Source organism: Cricetulus griseus, chromosome 3 (genome assembly GCF_003668045.3).
Source record: "Cricetulus griseus strain 17A/GY chromosome 3, alternate assembly CriGri-PICRH-1.0, whole genome shotgun sequence".
Classification (NCBI taxonomy): domain Eukaryota; kingdom Metazoa; phylum Chordata; class Mammalia; order Rodentia; family Cricetidae; genus Cricetulus; species Cricetulus griseus.
Genome location: NC_048596.1, coordinates 16,601,323 through 16,620,749, shown reverse-complemented (window position 1 = coordinate 16,620,749; position 19,427 = coordinate 16,601,323). Strand labels below are relative to the sequence as shown.

The 19,427-nt window shown below is 40.4% G+C and overlaps 1 protein-coding gene across 3 annotated transcripts in view; it reads left to right on the top strand.

Moving 5' to 3' along the window:
- Nucleotides 1-19,427, top strand: part of Slf2 (SMC5-SMC6 complex localization factor 2) — a 51,049-nt gene that overhangs the window by 17,609 nt on the left and 14,013 nt on the right. Inside the window, exons 9-17 of one of the 3 annotated variants that reach the window (XR_003483690.2) lie at nucleotides 1,405-1,507; nucleotides 5,254-5,329; nucleotides 6,972-7,116; nucleotides 14,772-14,874; nucleotides 15,457-15,633; nucleotides 16,159-16,256; nucleotides 17,358-17,445; nucleotides 18,856-18,985; nucleotides 19,271-19,344. Coding sequence is in view for 2 of the 3 variants with exons in the window: in XM_027407209.2 (XP_027263010.1) it covers nucleotides 1,405-1,507; nucleotides 5,254-5,329; nucleotides 6,972-7,116; nucleotides 14,772-14,874; nucleotides 15,457-15,633; nucleotides 16,159-16,256; nucleotides 17,358-17,445; nucleotides 19,271-19,402 (922 nt within the window). In the remaining variant the exon portion in view is untranslated. Of the gene's footprint in view, nucleotides 1-1,404; nucleotides 1,508-5,253; nucleotides 5,330-6,971; nucleotides 7,117-14,771; nucleotides 14,875-15,456; nucleotides 15,634-16,158; nucleotides 16,257-17,357; nucleotides 17,446-18,855; nucleotides 18,986-19,270; nucleotides 19,403-19,427 lie in introns of those variants that run through there. The other 2 variants (XM_027407209.2, XM_027407210.2) reach the window with 2 other exon arrangements.

Sequence of the window (19,427 nt, the reverse complement as noted above, 5' to 3'; positions counted from 1 at the left end):
GATGGCTCATTGATTAACTTTACTTATTATGCATGCCTTTAATCCCAGCTCTCAGGAGGCAGGTGAATCTCTGAGTTTGAGGGTTTTAGTTAATTCTAGGTGTAGTCAAGTTGACAGCTAAGAATACCCATCACAGATACAAAACACCATACACATAAACAAAATCTTTTTTTAAAAAAGTTGCACTTAAAAGCTTCAGTTGGGGACAAGTAAAAGAGCTTGCCTCTTCCTCTGCCTCCTGGGTGCTGGTATTACCATCACATCAACATGGATTTTTCTTTTTGTTTACAGTGCTAGAAGTAAAACCGAAAGCTTCAACCATGGTACATCCCTTACTTTTTTTTATTGACTAGGATTAAGATCGATGTGTAATGGCTGGGAATGTAGCTCATTTGGTAGAGTGATTATGTAGCATATACAGCATATAAATCAGAAGTAGTGGTACATGCCTGTAGTCCAGCACTTGGTCGATAAAGGTGAGAAGCTCCAAGTGGTCTTCATCTACATTGCAAGTGCTTGGCCTGTCTGGACTGCAGGAGATACTGTGTCAAAGTGGGGAAATGAGTATGTAATATCTAGCCATGGCAGTTTGCAACTATAATCCTAGAGTTCCTGCGGCAGAAAGATTGCACATTTGAAGTTGCCCTGAGCTATGGAGCAATACCTTGTCTACAAAAACATATTCCCAGGATCAGTGCTGACGAGTAATAACCGTGGCTGTCAAAATAGCAGGAGCTTAACCAGATTTGTTTTATTTCATGCCTAGGAAGTCCTGGCTCTGGTATATTGTTTTTGCCATGTTTTTCTCCACTTAAAGTATCTTACTGCTTAATAGTGTCAGCTTTCGGTTCAGATTCCCAGAAAGCACATACAACCTGTGCTTGATTTCTGCTGATTGAGTGAACTTCAGTTAGCAGTGCCATACATAGTAAGTGATTTTTGCCCAGCTACATTTCAGAACTCAGGTATCAGTGAGAAGACAAACAACAGCTATTGGGGGCGGGTGGGGTTAGGGTGGGGGGATGGGAACGACATCTCTTAGGATCAGCTCAATGCCTAGACTAGGATGGTTGTTCTCAGTGTGTGGCATTTCAGGTCTAGAAAACAATGTGGATTCTGGTGATGAGTTTTAGCGCGCTCATCTGTAAATTGACAAAAGCCCGTGTCCTTAGACTTGGTAGACTCTGAGCACTGCCTGCAAATGTGCCTTTGTCCACAGAAGAATATGGAGCCCATCGATCGAGTCAGCTAGGCCATTAGTTGATTTTATGTATAAACCTCTTCCATGTTAGTATGGAATCTCCATTGACTGAGGTTTGTTTACTCATTTCTCTGATTATGTCAAATGTGTTGGTGCTAGAAGTGTTTTGCCATGGGTAACAATCATTGATCTTCTGTTTTCAGATCAGGAAAAACAGATCAAATTTTTTTGACAACACAAGGGTTCCTTACCTCTGCATACCACTATGTCCAGTGTCCTGTACCTGTGTTAAAGTGGCTGTTTCGGGTAAGAGAAATGTTTGGGGCTTATAGTGGGTTCCTGCTGTATTTCCTACTCAATAAACTTCTAGGGTCTAGTAGGATGCCAATTCTCAGGCCTGTCATGGTAGAAGGAAAGAACCACCTCATGAAAGTTGTGCTCTGGTCTCCATGTGGACCATGTGCACCCCCCCCCACACACACACACACATTGAATGAATGAATGAATGAAATTTTTTCTTAATTTTTTCACTTCTTAAGCAGAAAAAAATTAGTGTATTGCACCCATGATTTCTGGGGAAATAAAATGAGGCAGGGAGAGCGATGTTCTCTTTTCATGTATGTGTCTGAGTGTGAATATGTACATGTGAGTGCAGGTGCCTGTGGAGGCCAGAGGTGTAAGATCTCTTGAAGTTGAGCTGGCTTTATAGGTGACCAGATATGGGTGCTAGGAACTGAATTCCAGTTCTTTTTAAGAGCAGTACAGGCTCCTACTCTTAACCACTCAGCCATGTTGGCAGCCCCCATGTATTTATGCAAACCCAACTGTCTATTTCTTGTCCACATTTAACACTTAAATCCATTTCTATATCTTCCTCCCTTCCCTTTTTTTTTCTTGTTTTTTTTTTTGGGGGGGGGGGAGACAGGGTTTCTCTATGTATCTCTGGCTGTCCTGGAACTCCCTCTATAGACCAGGCTGGCCTCAAGTTCATAGAGATCCTCCTGCCTCTGCCTCCCAAGTGCTGGGATTAAAGGCGTGCATAATCATGCCCAGCTATATCTTCATTTTTGTTTTATTTAAGCAATGTTGATTTTATATATTGTTTTGGTGTTCGTCTAGATATGTTAAACATGAATGTATGTGTTTACTAACTCTTGTCATATGTAAGTTAAGATTTAATACAGTCTATTTTGACAAAGCTAGGAGGACAAAGCTAGGGCTTTCAGTGCTGCAATAGGTTACAATGCTGCCCAGCTAAGGAAAAATCATTCTTCTTCCAAGGACAAGATTCCTGTCACATTTTTCTCAGGCTACTGGAGTGTTCTATTTTGATAAAATTTTGGATGTATAGAAAATAATAAGAGTAAATAGTTCTTAAGTATAAAAGGATGTTTTACACTGTGCAAAAGTTTGCCATATCAGCAGGGGAGATGTCTCAGTACATAAAATCTTCCTGCACAAGGGATCTAAGTTCAGATTCTAAGGACCAGTCTGCAAGCAAGGAGTGGCAACACATCTCTGCATCTCCACAGCTGGAAGTGAATACAGGGAGATCCTGGGGGCTCACTGGCCAGCTATTCTAGCTGAATGAATAAGCTCTAGGTTCAGCAAGAGACCCTTTCTCAAAAAGTAAGGTGAAGTGGGCTGGGCAAGTTGTCTCATTCAGTAAGGATGTTTGCCTCCAAGCCTGACAGCCTGGATTCAGTGTCTAGACCCCAAAAGGTAGGAGACAGCAGGCTGCAGAGGTTGTCCTCAGACCACTGGCTTGCCATGCCATGCATTTGTTGGTCCACCTCCAATAAGTGAAGGTCGGAGTCATACAGGAATACAGCTAGTGTTGACCTTTGTCTTCATGGGGCCTGTGTATGCCTTCATGTACATGCACACAAAAGTCTTGTCCTAGAAACCCTATCTTCTTTTAAAGATGGTCTTATTATGTAACCCTCCCTGGCCTGGAACTCACTGTGTAGACCAGGTCTCCAACTCAAAGAGATCTATCTACCTTACCTGTTACTGAATGGGGTGGGGAGGATAAGTCAACAGTTAAGAGCTCACTGCCTGCTTTTGCAGAGGACCCAGGTATTACTGGTATCAGAACACTCCATTACATGTTGTCTTAGTTAAGAGTTTCTGTTGCTGTAAAGAGACACCATGACTACAGCAACTCATATAAAGAAAAACATTTAATTGGGGCTGACTTAACAGTTAAGAGATTTAGTCCATTGTTATGGTGGGAAGCTGAGAATTGTACATGTGGATCAACAGATATCAGAGAGTGTGGCACTGGGCCTGGCTTGAGCTTCTGAGACCTCAGAGCCTACCCCAAGTGTCACACTTGCTCCAACAAGGCCATGCCTCCTAATAGTGCCACTCCCTATGAGCCTATGGGGCCCTTTTCATTCAAACCACCACATTCAGCAAGCCCCAGGAATTCACCTCTGCCTCACTAGCTAACATTGGGATTGAATGCTCAAAACCATGGCACCTGGCTTTTTTCCTCACAGTTTCTGGTGATTGAACTCAGGTCCTCTTGCACAGAGAACATTTTACCAACCAAACTATCTTCCCAGCCCTGTGTGATTTTTGCCCATGAGCATTTTAGGAGCAGTCTTTTTCTTTATGGGTTGGCTATGGGTAGACGTGGGTGTCCTCAGTTGTTCTCCACTTTATTTTTTGAGACAGAGTCTTTCACTGAAACTGGAGCTCTCTTACTGGCTAGACTGGGTTAGCCAAGGAGCTACAAGGATCCTTGTATCCTTGTATCTTTCCCCAAAGCTGAGAATTAATTACAAATGTATATCACCCTGCTGGAGAGATGGCTCAGTGGGAAAGAGGATGGCTGCTCTTCTAAAGGATCCGGATTAGATTCTCAGCCCTACATGGCAGCTCACAACTGTCTAAACTGCGGTCCCAGAGGATCTGATGCCTCTTTTTGGCCTCCATGGGAACTGTATTCATGTGGTGCACAGGCACACAATCCGGCAAACACTCATGCACATGAAAGTAACAAAATACACAAATGCAAATGGACAACACCACTACGCATAGCCCTAAATGGTATGGAATCCTTATAGACCAGGCTGGCTTCAAACTCACAAGAGATCTGCCTGCTTTTGGCTTCCAAGTTCTGGAATTAAAGGTGCGCACCACCACACCCAGCCATTTTTGGGTTTTATGTGGGTATTAAGGATAGAACTCAGGTCCTCACACTTGTTCACCAACACTTTGACAACTAAGTCTTCTAGCCCCTCCTTCATGTATAGTTTGGGAGTGGTGCTACATCATAGAAAAGTAACTTTATAGTTTCAAGTGTTACTTACCTAATTACAAGTAGAAGTTATAAAAATAAAAACAAACAGCAGAAACCAAATAGCCTGTTAGAAAGAGGCCTGACCTGAGACTAGACCTGTGTTTGGTTCCACCTCCTTTGTATCTATTAATGAATATATTGGTAAGGTATTTGTCTGTTTGTTTATAAATATAATGAAAATTCTTCTTAACTTACTGTGTTAAGTAAAGTGCACATGAAACTATTTTGGATTGGGATGTCACTGCTCTACCCAGGCTGGACTCAAGTTTACAATTTTCTTATCTTAGCCTCCTAAAGAGCTAGGGTTAAGAACATTCTCCAGATCACCGGTGTTATAATTTAAGAGAAGCGGCTCGAGAAAGATGCTGTGGAACAGGTTCAAACGGGTTTTTTATTAGGGAAAGGGATCATTAAAAGGGGAAATGGGAGGGAGGAGACCAGCCGCCAGAGATAGAGCAGCAGGAGAGAGGAGGAGAGAGAGACAGAGAGACAGAGGGAGAGAAAGACAGACAGAAAGATGGGAGGTAGGCAGAGCCCTTTTAAAAGGGAACATAGTGAGTATGCACAGGTGGGGCTCTTAGTGGCTGCAGCTGAGGGCGTACCCTGTCAGAACCCCAAGGACAGGCCTATACAGATATCTAAATACTAACAACCAAACTTAAAATAGCTTCATACAAGCCTAGCAAATACTAAACTCATGTTTTCTTTCTTTCTAACACTTTGTTATTTATATCTTTGACAGATGATGTCAGTTCACACAAATTGTATTGTGTCAGTACAGATTTTAAGTACTTTGATGGAGATCACCATTAGAAATGGTGAGTACATAAACTGATTTGCAGTGTGTGCTGTACTTATTTCATGATCTCTTTCATATTGCTTAATGTTAGAATTGTGGTTTTGGTTGTTTTGATTTTTGCTGGTACTGGAGATTAAACCTGCGGCTTCATGAATGCTAAACAAAGCACTCTACCTGGCCTGTATCCCTAGCTCTACAATTATTTTTTGTAATCACACCTTTTTAATTTATTTTTTTAATGATTTGTTTTCTTTTTCTTCTTTTTTTTTAAAGATTTTATTTATTATGTATACAACATTCTGCTTCTGTGTATATCTGCACACCAGAAGAGGGCACCAAATCTCATATAACGGATGGTTGTGAGCTATCATGTGGTTGCTGGGAATTGAACTCAGGACCTCTGGAAGAGCAGTCAGCGCTCTTAACCTCTGAGCCATCTCTCCAGCCCTTTAATTTATTTTTATTTTATGTGCATTGGTGTTTTGCCTTGGGTTTCAGGTCCCCTAGAACTAGAATTATACACAGTTATGAGCTGCCATGTGGGTGCTGGGAATTGAACCTGTGTCCTCTAGAAAAGCAGTCAGTGTGCTTAACCAATGAGCCATTTCTACAGCCCTATAATCGATTATCTTTAAAAAAGAAATGACTCTGGAGGCAGAGGCAGACCGATCTCTGTGAGTTCAAGACCAGCCTGATCTACGAGAGCTAGGACAGCCTCCAAAGCCACAGAGAAACCCTGTCTCGAAACAACCCCCCCCCCCAAAAAAAAAGAAAGAAAGAAAGAAATGATATACCAATCATAAACAAGTGTCTGATTTTCTGTGTTCTTTGAGGAAAAAAACTCTCAGATCTTAACAGATGACAACCCTTAATATTTAACACGTGAGTTATTTTATAGGGTCACTAGAAATATTTGAAAGCTTGTTCATTCGTTAAATCACCCAATTAAAATTATTATTTAGGCTTAGTTATTGTTATTGACACAGTGTCATGCATCTTAGGCTGTCTCAAACTAACTTTGTAAGTTGGGCTGGCCTTGAACTGTTGATCCTTCTACCTCAGTCTTCTGAGTGCTAGGGTTACAAGTATATACCTCTGAGCTCAGATTTAACCAACTGATATTAATTGCTTATGATTTAACAACAGTATTGTGTTAATAGTGCATTAAGGCAGATGGAAACTCTATTGTATGAGTTTTGCTTTCTCACCTTTGAAGGCCCTTTTACTACAAGAAGCATCGTGATTTAGCCAATCACTTATTTGAGGGATGGCAACTATAAGGCCACTTAAGATGAGAAATCTTCCATTGTTAATGGTAGTTAGGATTTTAACCAGTGTTGTAGTCATTTCAAAAAGTGTTATTTCCTTATGACTTACACTCTAATGGATCACTCAGATATTTTCTTTGTATTATTTAGTTCACACAATCTGGTAAGTTACACTTTCTATGATGTACATTAATTATGTTAACATACCATTAGCAGCTAGCATGGTGGCATGTGCCTATAATCCTGCATAGGCTGTATAGTGAGACTCTTGTCTCAAAAAAAAGAAGTGAAAGGGGGGAAAAAGTGATAGTAATCTGCTTCACAGGCTGACTGCAGCTGTGTGGTGAGCCTTTGTGCATGAGTGGTTCCAATAAAATAATTTCTTATGTTAAGCAGATACTTTCAGTGACTCACCAGTTTGGCCCTGGATCCCATCATTGTCTGATATAGCAGCTGTGTTTTTAAACATGGGCGTTGGATTTGGATCTTTGTTTCCCCTGGAGACTCTTCAGCCAGACTTTAATGAAGACAATCTAATGTAAGTTTTCTTCTCATAGTAAATGCCAAAAAAGATCTTCTGGGTTTTTTGAGACAGTATCTTACCTGGTCTGGAACTTGATATGTTGTAGGCCAGGCTGGCCTTGGAAAACAGAGATCCACCTGCCTGACTTTCAAATGCAGAAATTAAAGGCATGCGCCACCACACTGTGCTCAAACAGAAAAATTTTAATGATATCCTTTCATTGTCATTGTAATTGATTTAATAAATTCAGTATTCATTCTTAAATTTAAAGCTGTAATCAATCTAGAAATATTTACATTCTTAATCTCTTCCCTAATCTAAAAGTTGTCGTCAAGTTTAATGGGAAAATAATAGAAACATTCTTGTAGAGTTTTAAAGTCTTCTCATTGTTATTTAACATTGTTTTGCCAGGCCAGCAGGATGGCTGATCAAGTAAAAGCACTTTCCATGCAAGCCAGATAGCTTCACCTCAGTTCTGTCTTTGGGAAATGTGGTAGAAGGAAATAACTTGACTCCCAAGGGGCCTTGGCACACACACCCAAACTCACACATCATCTACCTATCTATATACCCAACCCCACCCTCAATACATTTAATTTTTTTTAAATGTTATGCAGATATTTTTTGGTCAAAGCATTTAGACCTAGTGGGGGGGCATAAAAATTGGAAAGAACTTGGTAAAGAACTTGATAAATGACTTAGTCTACACATAAAGTCCTAAGAGTCAACTGAGAAACCCTGACAGATATGGTATGGACACCAGGGAGTAAAATTTATAAAGAGAAGCCAATAACCTTCAGGTATCTGATCAGTAACTAGTTAAAAGTATGCAAAAAGAAAGGAATTTAGTGACAGTAGGGGGGAAAAAAATCTAGAAATACACCTAACTAGATATGTATGTATGTAAATTACTAAGGATTGTACACGATAATCATACTACGTGTTCTAACATGGAATTCTAGCCTAAGTATTCAGATGTAGGACCAAATATCAGCAGGATTTGGGCAATAGGAAGGATACCATACAAATGATTCCAAATGTATAGAAAATAGAAATATGAAGCCGGGCATTGGTGGCACACACCTTTAATCCCAGCACTCGGGAGGCAGAGGCAGGCGGATCTCTGTGAATTTGAGGCCAGCCTGGTCTCCAGAGTGAGTTCCAGCTCCAAAGCTATAGAGAAACCCTGTCTCGAAAAACCAACAAAAGGAAAAAAGAAAAGAAATATGAGGCAAAACTGGCCTTAGTTACAGAAGAGAAGATGAGTTTATGTGTAAAATCCTTCATGAAAGGAAATGTGAATTTGATCACATTTTTGAAGTCTTGGCAATGATTCTTTTTTTCTTTTAATGCGTTCTCTGTCTGCATTTATGACTTTATGCCAGAAGAGGGCAACAGATCCCACTCTAGATGTCTATGAGCCACCATGTGGTTGCTGGGAATCGAACTCAGGACCTCTGGAAGAGCAGCCAGTGCTCTTAATGACTGAGCCATCTCTCCGGCCCCAGCAATGGTAATTTTAAATAATATTAAAGAGAACCTTGGAAATAAAGGGGAAGAAGAAAGCATGGTGGGAGCACAAGTAAGAACACCGCCTGGCCACAGACAAGGGCTTGCTTTAAGTATGAAACATTACTAAATGGGCAAAAGAAATGAACTAATTGCAGAAAAAAAGAAGTAAAAGCCATTCTTCAATTTCGAGCACATATTCATCTTGGCTCATAAGAAAAATGCAAATTGTTATAATATGGTGTGTCCAAAACCAAATTCACTTCTACAATTCTCTTTTCACTGTTACTGGACCCCTTGTTACTTAGGTACATACACTTCATATCAGAAAATACATTGAACAGCAAAATTTTAGACATGTTCTAATAATTTAAATAGAAGAAATAACGCTTTCCTAGCCTATCAAAAAAGTCCTTTTACATTATTAAAGCATTCTGTTTGTGTTTTGAAGCAGCTCTGGCTGTCGTAAACTTGAACTCCTGCCTCTGCCCCCTACGTCGTGACATTGCAGATGTGTGCCACCACACTCGGCCAGCTAGACACCTCTTCCTGCAATGTTGGGGCACACATCTTTGGCCTACAGGCCTAGATTATCTGACAAGCTTTTCTGTGAAGCAGGAATTTTGAAAGACTGTCCTATTTTGTCTTGGCGAAGTTTGGCAGCCTTCTTTTGTGTCCTGCTTGTCTCAATTGGACAGCGTATTGTTAGGGTCAAGGCAAGGGCAGAATGCAAACTCCATATGGAGGTTCTTTGATGTCCATCATCCTATTTTCAAGTAAATTGGTGCTGTTAGAAGTAGACATGTCTCACTGTCATGAAAAGCCTTGTGATTAAAACATTTTAAATGCCATGTTCTTTAGGACTTTAAAGTGTTTGAAAACTATTTTAAATATATCTGTTTGACCTTGAAAACATACCTCACATGGCCACAGCTTGATTGTTAGATAACTACCTACTAACCTGTATTTAATTATCCTAAATAGTTTATAATAATAACTTTCAAGGACTAGAAATTTACATTGCTTTGTTAAATGAGCTGAATAGTTACAATACCTTAAACAAAAAATAGTAACATACAGATAGTATAATAAGTAACTGTAAAATTGTACCGGTATACAAAAATCCATACCAATGTAAAATATTTGAGATTACCAGTTTTTTTAGTTCAAAAATAGACTCAATAATCCACCCTTTTATCACATCATTTCTATACTGTATTCCCCCCTTCCCCTTCAGAAAGAGATCCCTGAATCTAATCTCCTTGGCTCAGCTTTTTTCCTGACCATGACAATAACAGATTGTAACCAGTCTCCCCCCCTCAAACCATGATGAACATCCATAACCCACCAAATAACCAAAAGCCACCCACCACAGCTCTTGGGTTTTCTAGACGTCCCTGACGTGTGTAGACAATGGCATCTTTAGGGAGTTTGGGACAATTGAGATAAAGGTCAAGTCCTGGGCACACTAACTATGGGGAAGCTGACCCTCTGAAGTTGGCCTGTGCATTGTACACAAGCCAGCCAAAGATGATTTTTTGTTTTAGGTTTGAACAAGTAACATATATGTCACCTGTGCTGTTGTTTTTCTAGGTCTATTCATGTCTGTAGTCAGGATTTTCAGGGGGGGGCCTTCCCTGACCAAAATGATCTCTGTCAACCTTGAAGGAATCCACAGCCTTTTCCATGGGAACAAAGGCATAACCTCTTTCCCAAAGCAGTGTTTTTTCTGGCTTCCATTTTAAGGGTTAAGACACTTAGGCTGGTTTTAATTCAGCAGTCCCTCTTTAGGCATCGTATAGGATCTAGACTCTCTGAATTTTCCATCTTTACATGACTTATCCTTTTCTATTTTCTTCTCTCTCTAAAGACTATCTTGCTCATAAACTACTTTTTTCTATGACCTTCTATACCCATTTTGTTTTCTTTTGTAAGCCTTTGCACTTTTTTTTCCCTTACCATGACCAGTAACAACTTACAAACAATGATGAACATCCATAATCCATTGGACAACCAAAAAGCATCCATCTCACCTCTTGGGAATGTGGGCGTCATGTTCTATAAACTGCTTCCTGTTGTCTGGGGGTGACAGCATCTCTAGGAGATCCTGAGAAAATTGGTACAATATTCAAGTCCTGGGAGAGCTAGCTGTATTGTTTATTTTGTTTAGTCTCTGTGTGATTGGAAAGTTAGAGCTTATCTGACGTCTTGGCTGGAGTAGTCTGAGGCTGCACCATCTCAGCTAGCAGCACTGAAGTGGTTCTGGTTGCAGAATTTTGAGGAAAGAATAACAGGCATTTTGAGAGGCAGGGTTGCCTGGGCTCTGTGTCTTCATTGGTGTTTGGTTTTGTTTTGTTTCTAAAAACACAAACTTTTAAAGGTAACGTATATCTGCATCAACACAGGTATGGAATATGTGGTATACACAAGTCAGCTAAAGATTTTCTGTTCTGGGTTTGAGCAGGTGAAAGGCATCTGTCAATTTTATAAGTCTTTTTGGACTATATAACCAAACTAAATCTTCATGTCATAGGAAAGGATGGCATGTAGTAATAAGTCATGAGGACTCTGTTACCAACAAGATTTACTGTGTCTTGTCCAGTCTCAGAGCTCTTTATGTAGTAGAAGGTTTAGCCTATATGTCACCTGTCCTGTAGTCTTGGTTTCTTTCTTTTTTTTTTTTTTCCGAGACAGGGTTTCTCTGTGTAGCTTTGGAGCCTATCTGGCACTCGCTCTGGAGACCAGGCTGGCCTTGAACTCACAGAGATCCGCCTGCCTCTGCCTCCCGAGTGCTGGGATTAATGTCTATAGCAAAGATCCTTAGGAGGTCTTTTCCCAAACAAATCTGATCTCTATTAATTTTTAAGAGAGCCATAACTTTTTGTTTTCTGTGGAAACAAAAGCATAACCTTTCCTAATGCAGCATATTTTTTGACTTCCATTCTGAAGTTAAGACATTCTTAAAATATATAGGTTGGGTTAATTTAGCAGGATTTTTTATTTTTATTTTTTAAGATTTATTTATTTATTTATTATGCACACACTGTTCCACCTGTATGCATGCCCACAGGCCAGAAGAGGGCATCAGATCTCATCACAGATGGTTGTGAGCTTCCAGCTTAAACCTAAGAGCTGTGAAATACTGGGCCTCTGAACAATTTTCTGTTTTGTTCTTTAGCCTTTTGTTCTTACCAAATTGATCTGCCTGTTATTTTTGAACATTGCATCACTGTTGGCAGCCTTTATATAGTACTTGCTGTGTGCCAGACACTGTTGAAGGTTTAACATAGTATCTTAATATAGTTAACTACAGATATTACTAGTAATTCATTCCCATTTTACAAGTGAGTTAGGCACAGAAAGATGAAGTAATTTGCTGAAAGTTATACAAAGAGGGAAAATAAGATCCACTAAGATGCTACTTGTAAAAAGGGTGAAAAAAGCTGAGTGTGGCTCACACCTGTGATCTCAGCACTTGGGGGGCCGAGGCATGAGGAATGCTATGAGTTCAAGTATCACAGTTATGATAAATAGGAATTTCTAGGGCAACCTTGGCTATACTTACCTAGTTTTCTTTTCCTTTTTTTTTTTTTGTTTTGTTTTTTTTGTTTTTGAGACAAAGTTTCTCTTTTAATCTCTGGATTAAACTGGTGCACTAACAACTCCCAGCTCTTTTTTGTTTTGTTTTGTTTTCAATACAGGGTTTCTTAGCTTCACCAGCACACCTTTAAGTCCCAGCACTGTGCTCTGGAGGCAGAGGCAGGTGGATTCGAGACCAGCCTGGTCTACAAGAGCTAGTTCCAGGACAGCCTCCAAAGCCGCAGAGAAACCCTGAGCAGAAAAAAAATGGTTTCTCTATGTAGCCCTGGCTGGCCTTGAATTTACAGAGATCCCAGTGTTTGGATTAAAGATGAGTGCCACCACCACTTGACTTTTTTTTTAAGTCAGTATGGTGCCTCATGTTTGTAACCCCAGCATGAGAGGCTAAGGAAGGAGGATCAACATAAATTAGAGGCTAGCTTGGGCTACATAGTTCCAGGCTAGCCTGGACTACAGAGTGAGGCCATCTCAAAACAAAAAACAAAAAAGCCCAGGGAATATCACAGAAGAGAGGACAGAAGAGTTTACAAGTTGAAAGTTAGGAAGGAGAACTGTGAAATGCTGTCTTCTGGGCATGACATGGCTGTTGTCCCTATAAACTTAGCAGTGGTTACCTGCATGAGACTTCTTGAGGAGCTGTAATCAGTGTGATTACAAGGAGAGCAGGATTGTCTTACTGTTTGCTATGGCCACTAGTAACAGCCTTGCCGAGAAGTAAACCCCTGTCATGCTCACTCGAGAGTCCCTATCAAAGGTAATGAGGCACAGGAGAAAAAGAGAGGAAGCTATGGAGGGATCTTCACAGTACCTCACTAAGAGAAGACTGAAAGCTGGAGAACAGTGTATAGGATGCCACTGTTTGTGGTAAAGTGGGTACAGAGGCCCCTGTAAAAGGCTGGAAACATTCTGTTCTGACACCAAATATGTGGGTTTTCACCTAAACATCAAAATATGTGTGTGTGTGTGGGGGGGTTAACCACCAAGCCACCTCTTCCAGTCCAACTTAAGAGTTCTTATAGAGGTTCTATTTCACAAGGACACAGTGGATGAAAGACTTGGCCATTAGATAGTCAATTTGATCTCTAGTCCCTTTGTGTGGAGCTCACTTTCTAACGTCTTATCACAGGCTAGTTATTGTGGTCTTCATGAGTCACCTTATCTGCATGAAGGGAGTTTCAGCAGTTAAGAGCTCTTGTTGGAACCTGGAACAAAGACCAAAGTATGTTCTCAAAGCACAGGGTCCTATGTCGTTGTTTGCTTTTTATGTGTAAGATACTTGTAGAAGGGGAGGAGGGATTAAAACCAATAGCAGCTATAGGAAGAGGAGGCAAGTGACTGAGAGAGTCCAGTTGGGAAGGCAAATCATTTGATACATTGTGGGGTTTTCTGCTTTTGGTGTTTTGCCAAATGAATATTGTTCTGTTTTTGTTGTTGTTTTAAGTAAAAATATGTCTCAAAAGTCAAAATCCAAGGCTGCAGAGATTGCTCAGTGGTTAAAAGCACACACTGCTCTTACAGAAGACCTGAGTTTAGTTCCCCATAATCTGTAATTGTAGGTCCAGGGGTTCCCATGCTTTCTTTTGGCCTCCTTGGCACTGTACTCATGTGCACAAATCCACGCATATACACAATAAAAATTAAACAGCTAGGATCATGCATCTTCTTTTTTCAGATGCTTAGAATTGGCAAGTCTGCATGTATCTGTATGTGGTATATACACATCAGTATGCCTGTCCCTACTCTTCTGTGTGTGCACTTGCAGAGGCCAGAGCAGGTTGAGTGTCTTCCTATATGACTTCCCACACAGTTGCCTTGGGGCAAGGTCTTCTCTCTGAACCAGAAACATGGGCTGGCTGGTGAGCTCTTGAGATATTCCTGTTCCCATCTCCCAGTGCTGGATTTCCAGGTTGTACAAGGTTGTTAGAGATGAGAACTCAGGTCTTTATGCTTTTGTAGAACTGAGACATCTTAGCCTCTCTGATTGCCTCTTCATTTTAGTTTGGCAGTTTCTTTAGGCCACTCAGAGGGCCTGTAACAGTCATCAGTTCACTTTTGTTATGTCAGCCCTGTCTTACATAGCTTTCTGACTTGGGACATTAAGGAAAGTAGCCGGTTTTTTTGTTGTTGTTTTGGGTTTTTTTGTTTTGTTTTTGTTTTGTTTTGTTTTGTTTTTGTTTTTTCGAGACAGGGTTTCCCTGTGGCTTTGGAGGCTGTCCTGGAACTAGCTCTTGTAGACCAGGCTGGTCTCGAATTCACAGAGATCCGCCTGCCTCTGCCTCCAGAGTGCAGTGCTGGGATTTAAAGGTGTGCGCCACCACCGTCCGGTTTGGAAAGTAGCCGTTTCAAATAAAAACTAAACTGGGTACAGTGGCATGCACCTGTAATCCCAGTTTCTTAGGAGACTGGGCAGTTGAGTATAAGTTTAGGGCTTGTCTGGGCAGCATGGTGAGACCCTGACTTAAAGTACTTGTTCATAGTTTCCTACAGTGAGTGTTTTATGCCTGACTCCATACTGCTTTCTCAGTGACTCTGAAACACATGCTTTATTCCCTTCTCAATAGTTTTGAAACACGGAAAGCGCTCGGGGGAAGAGGAAGTGAAGACTCGTCTTGTGATCCCGTTTTTTCAACTCTTCCTGAAACCAACATTTTAAATGTAGTTAAGGTATGAAAGACTTTGTATATCTGTAGCAAAAGTTGGAACCAGTTTTGTGGTTGTTTAAAATTTCACTGGTTTCTTCCCAAATGAAAGGTCTTAGGAATTGTATTTCCATTATAAATAAGAGCTAAAGGGAACTTCAGAATTTCACTGTTAAAGTGTTACAGTAGGGCTGGAGAGATGGCTCAGAGATTAAAAGCACTGATTGCTCTTCCAGAGATCCTGAGTTCAATTCCCAGCAACCACATGTGGCTCACAACCATCTATAATGAGATCTGGTGCCCTCCTCTGGCCTGCAGGCATACATGCAGGCAGAACATTGTATACATAATAAATAAAATGTTGGGAAAAAAAAATGTGTTACAGTATAGTTTAGTGACCAAGAATTAATTGCAGTGTGAAAATAGTTTAGTTGCTGAATCCAATCAATAATATTGAAAAATGGAGAAGAAAATACTTATTTGTGTTGACTTTCTTGCCTTTTCTAGACATCTGATACTTGTTATCTGTGGGGGGGTCCCTTTTTTTAATCTTTGTCAAGACTTAAACTCTTGAGGTAATTTTTTTTCCTTTGTGCATTTCTGACAGTTCCTAGGCTTGTGTACATCTATACATCCGGAAGGTTACCAAGATCGAGAAATAATGTTGCTGATTTTAATGCTATTTAAAATGAGTTTGGAAAAAGAGCTGAAACAGATTCCATTAGTAGACTTTCAAAGCCTCCTGATAAATCTCATGAAAAACATCAGAGATTGGAACACAAAGGTAACATTTCTTAAAATTTAGGTGTTAACACCAAGTATGGCTAGAGAACTAAAGCATAGTTCAGTAGTTACGTATGTGCCTAGCAAGTAAAAGGCTGGACTCCATAGCAGAAGAAAACAAAATAATTGAAATAGGATCCAAGCATGCAAGAATTTTCAGGTCTTGAATATATATGATTGAGTGTGTGTGTGTGTGTGAGTGTGTGAGTGTGTGTGTGTGTGTGTGTGTGTGTGTGTGTGTGTGTGTGTGTTATACACACTTGGGGAAACTGGTATTTGAATACTTTATTCTTTCAAGAAGGACCACCAAATATGTAAAGTATAGCAACAGCCTGAGAGTGACATGAAATACAAGCAGATGTATGTGGCCATTCTAGGGTACTTTAAGAAAAACAGAATTTGCATTATATGCATTTTAGAAGGTTCTAAATGGCATGCATTTTCATAATTCACAGTTCTGATTTAGTGACTTCCTTTAAGGCAAGAAGGCCTATAGATCTGATCTGAGCACGTTCTATTTTTCCAGGTGCATGAACTCTGTCTGGGCATAAATGAACTCTCCAGTCATCCCCACAACCTTCTGTGGCTGGTACAGCTGGTCCCTAACTGGACATCTCGTGGAAGGTATTGAAAAGTGAGATAAGCATCAAGATGTTTTACAATGCTCTTGCTAGTTAAATGCTTTGGAATTCTTATTGTGAAACAGGGTCTTACTATGTAGCCTCAGCTGGCCTCAAACTCACGATCCTCCTGCCTCATCCTCTCCTGGGTGTTCAGTTTACAGGCCTATGCCACCACACCCAACTTGGGACTTTTGTTTCTACTCATCATTTTTTGAATGTTCTTTTATTTTATTGAGGGAAAATGTGTAGAAATCCTGATTATGTTACTTAATTCAGAACATGACTAGTGTTGGTTTTTATTTTTAGCTTTTAAGTCAGTCTAGATCAGTGGTTCTCAACCTTCCTAATTCAGTGACACTTTAATACAGTTCCTCATATTGTGACCCCCAGCCATAAAATTGCTTTGGTTGCTACTTCATAACTGTAATTTTACTATGATTATGAATCGTAATGTAAATATTTGTTATACAGGATATCTGATATGTTACCCTGTGAAAGAGTCATTGGAACTATCCCCCACCACCACCACCCCACTGCCAGGGATTGAGAACTGATGGTGTAGATGATGCAAAGCAAAAATTAATTTGCTTTTTGCAGGGGGTGCGAAGGGTGAGACAGGGTTTCTCTGTGTAGCCCTGGCTGTTCTGGTACTATCTGTATACTAGGCTGACCGTGAACTCAGAGATCTGCTTGTCTCTGCCTCCCAAGTGCACGGTTAAGAGCATGTGCCACCACACTCGGCTTTCCTTTCTTTTCTGCTTTTGTGAGACAAGTTCTTAGGAGCTCAAGCAGAGTCTGGAGCTCACCTTGTGGGGGAGGATGATCTTGAACTCTGATCTTCCTGCTAAGCACTAGGATTGCAGGTGTGCCTTGTCACACCAGATCTTAGTGCATGCTAGGTAGACAATCTACCCACTGAACTACCCCCAGCTCTAAGCAATTCTAACTTGATGTGCACATATTTTACATGAGCACTGCTGCTCTATAACAATTGGTTGGTTCTGAAAAAACCTTGAGACTAAGGCTCCTTTTGGCTCATTTGCTTGCTTGTCAAATAGTATTGCTAAAACACATTATAAAAACTTTTCATTTCTTCTTCTAGGCAACTGAGGCAGTGCCTCAGTCTGGTGATTATTTCAAAGCTTTTGGATGAAAAACACGAAGATATCCCTAATATCAATAATCTTCAGGTATAAATATACTTTGTAATAAATGGGAGAGTTAATGAGGTGTTGGGAAATTTGATGAACCCTAAATCAGAAGTCCTGACTAGCAGGATGTGGTGGCTCATGCCTTTAATCCAAGCACTCTGAAGGCAAGAAACCCTGTCTCAGAAAACCAAAACTAGTTAGTGCTGGGCAGTGGTGTCTCACAACTTTAATCCCAACACTTGGAAGGCAGAGGCAGATGGATCTCTAAGTTCTAGGCCAGCCTGGTCTACAGAGTGAGTTTCAGGACAGCCAGAACTACACAGAGAAACCCTGTCTGGAAAAACCAAAAAACAAACAAAAAAAACACCTCTAAGTCCTGATTAAACTTAACTTTCAAGTATGATTAGGTAATCTTTTGCATTGTACCTAATAAAGAAAGACCCAGTTTATCAACTATAAAATGGAGGTGGTATAGCCTGTATCCTATAGGACTGTTATAGACAGATGAATTAATCTGTTACTAAACTGAGAAAACCATAATATGCTGTTAGCAGGTATGACATTGAAAATGTATTCACTTTCACAAGATTAGCAGGATTAGAAATTGCAAAGCTATTAGCCACATCTGACACCTATTTTAATAGAGGTGGTCTTTATGGATCATAGAACTTAATGTGGTTTGCCTCTAGTACTTGTTGAGTAGAGGGTATGGCAGATATATATGAATGTGTATAAATATATCTTATTAGGAGCACCACTCTTGAGTTCTGATGACTTTGCAAACGTGGTAACACCAACAGGACCCCCGTATCTCATGGGGTGTGGCAGTAGTAGGAGGTGTAGCTTTGTTGGGGTGGGTGTGGCCTTGTTAGAGGAAGTATGTCACTGTGGAGGCAGTCTTTGATGTTTCCTATGCTCAGGATACCGCCCAGTGTCTCAGTTGACTTCCTGTTGCCTTCTGATCAAGATGTAACCAGCATCATGTCTGCAATGGTCCCTGCCATGATGATAATGGACTGAACCTCTGAAACTGTAATCCAGCCACCCCAATCAAATGCTTTCCTTGTAAGAGTTCCTGTGGTCATGGTGTTTCATCACAGTAATAGAAACTTTAACTATGAACAGGGCTGCCCTTAGTTGGATTTGGAAATTCATTGGAACATTGTGTTCCCTGTATTATTCTTGTTTGAATTGCAGTTCACTGTGAGACTGTGCTCTAGAAGACATAATCTAGTAGTATGAACCATTATATGTGAGAGCAGGGTTAGAATATGCACAAGATACCATTGGACAGAACTGACTGCCACCCCAGTTAGGTGAAAGCAGATTTGATGCAGATACATGGGCACCATTCCTGAGCCACTAAGATAATTAAAAGTCCTCATTCTATTCAGCAATATTTATAGCCTCAAGGATCTTGTCATCACCTTTTCCTTTTTATATCTATAGAAAAGCGAACTGCATGAATAATTAACCATCAGGCATACTACTTGACGTCAGCCATACCTGCCACTCACTAATAGCCCAGTCAGCCTTGAACTCCCAGTGATCCCCCTGCTTCAGCATCACAGGTTGGAATGTAAGCATGAGCCACCACATTGGATATAGTGCTTCATTTTTAGAATTTAGTGACTTCTATAAAACTATCATTTGATTTTGTTCTAAGCATTTAACCTAAATTATAAATATTAAGTCTTAACATAAAACACCTTCTTAAGCAATTGAAGACTTTCAAATAAAGAAAAACATGGGTATTGTAGAACTACCACGCCAGGAAAAGGAGCCAGAATGACAGTGGGCACCCTGCAATTAGCTCAAGATAAAGCATACACTAGAATTGACTGAGTCTCTTTTCCCTTGGTAGATCTCAGTTCTACACCGATACCTAGTGCAGATGAAGCCTTCTGATTTGTTGAAGAAAATGGTCTTGAAGAAAAAGGCTGAAGAACCAAATGGAACTATTGATGACAGCCTTCATTTAGAACTAGAAAAGCAGGTATCCAGAGCTACAGCTCGGAAAA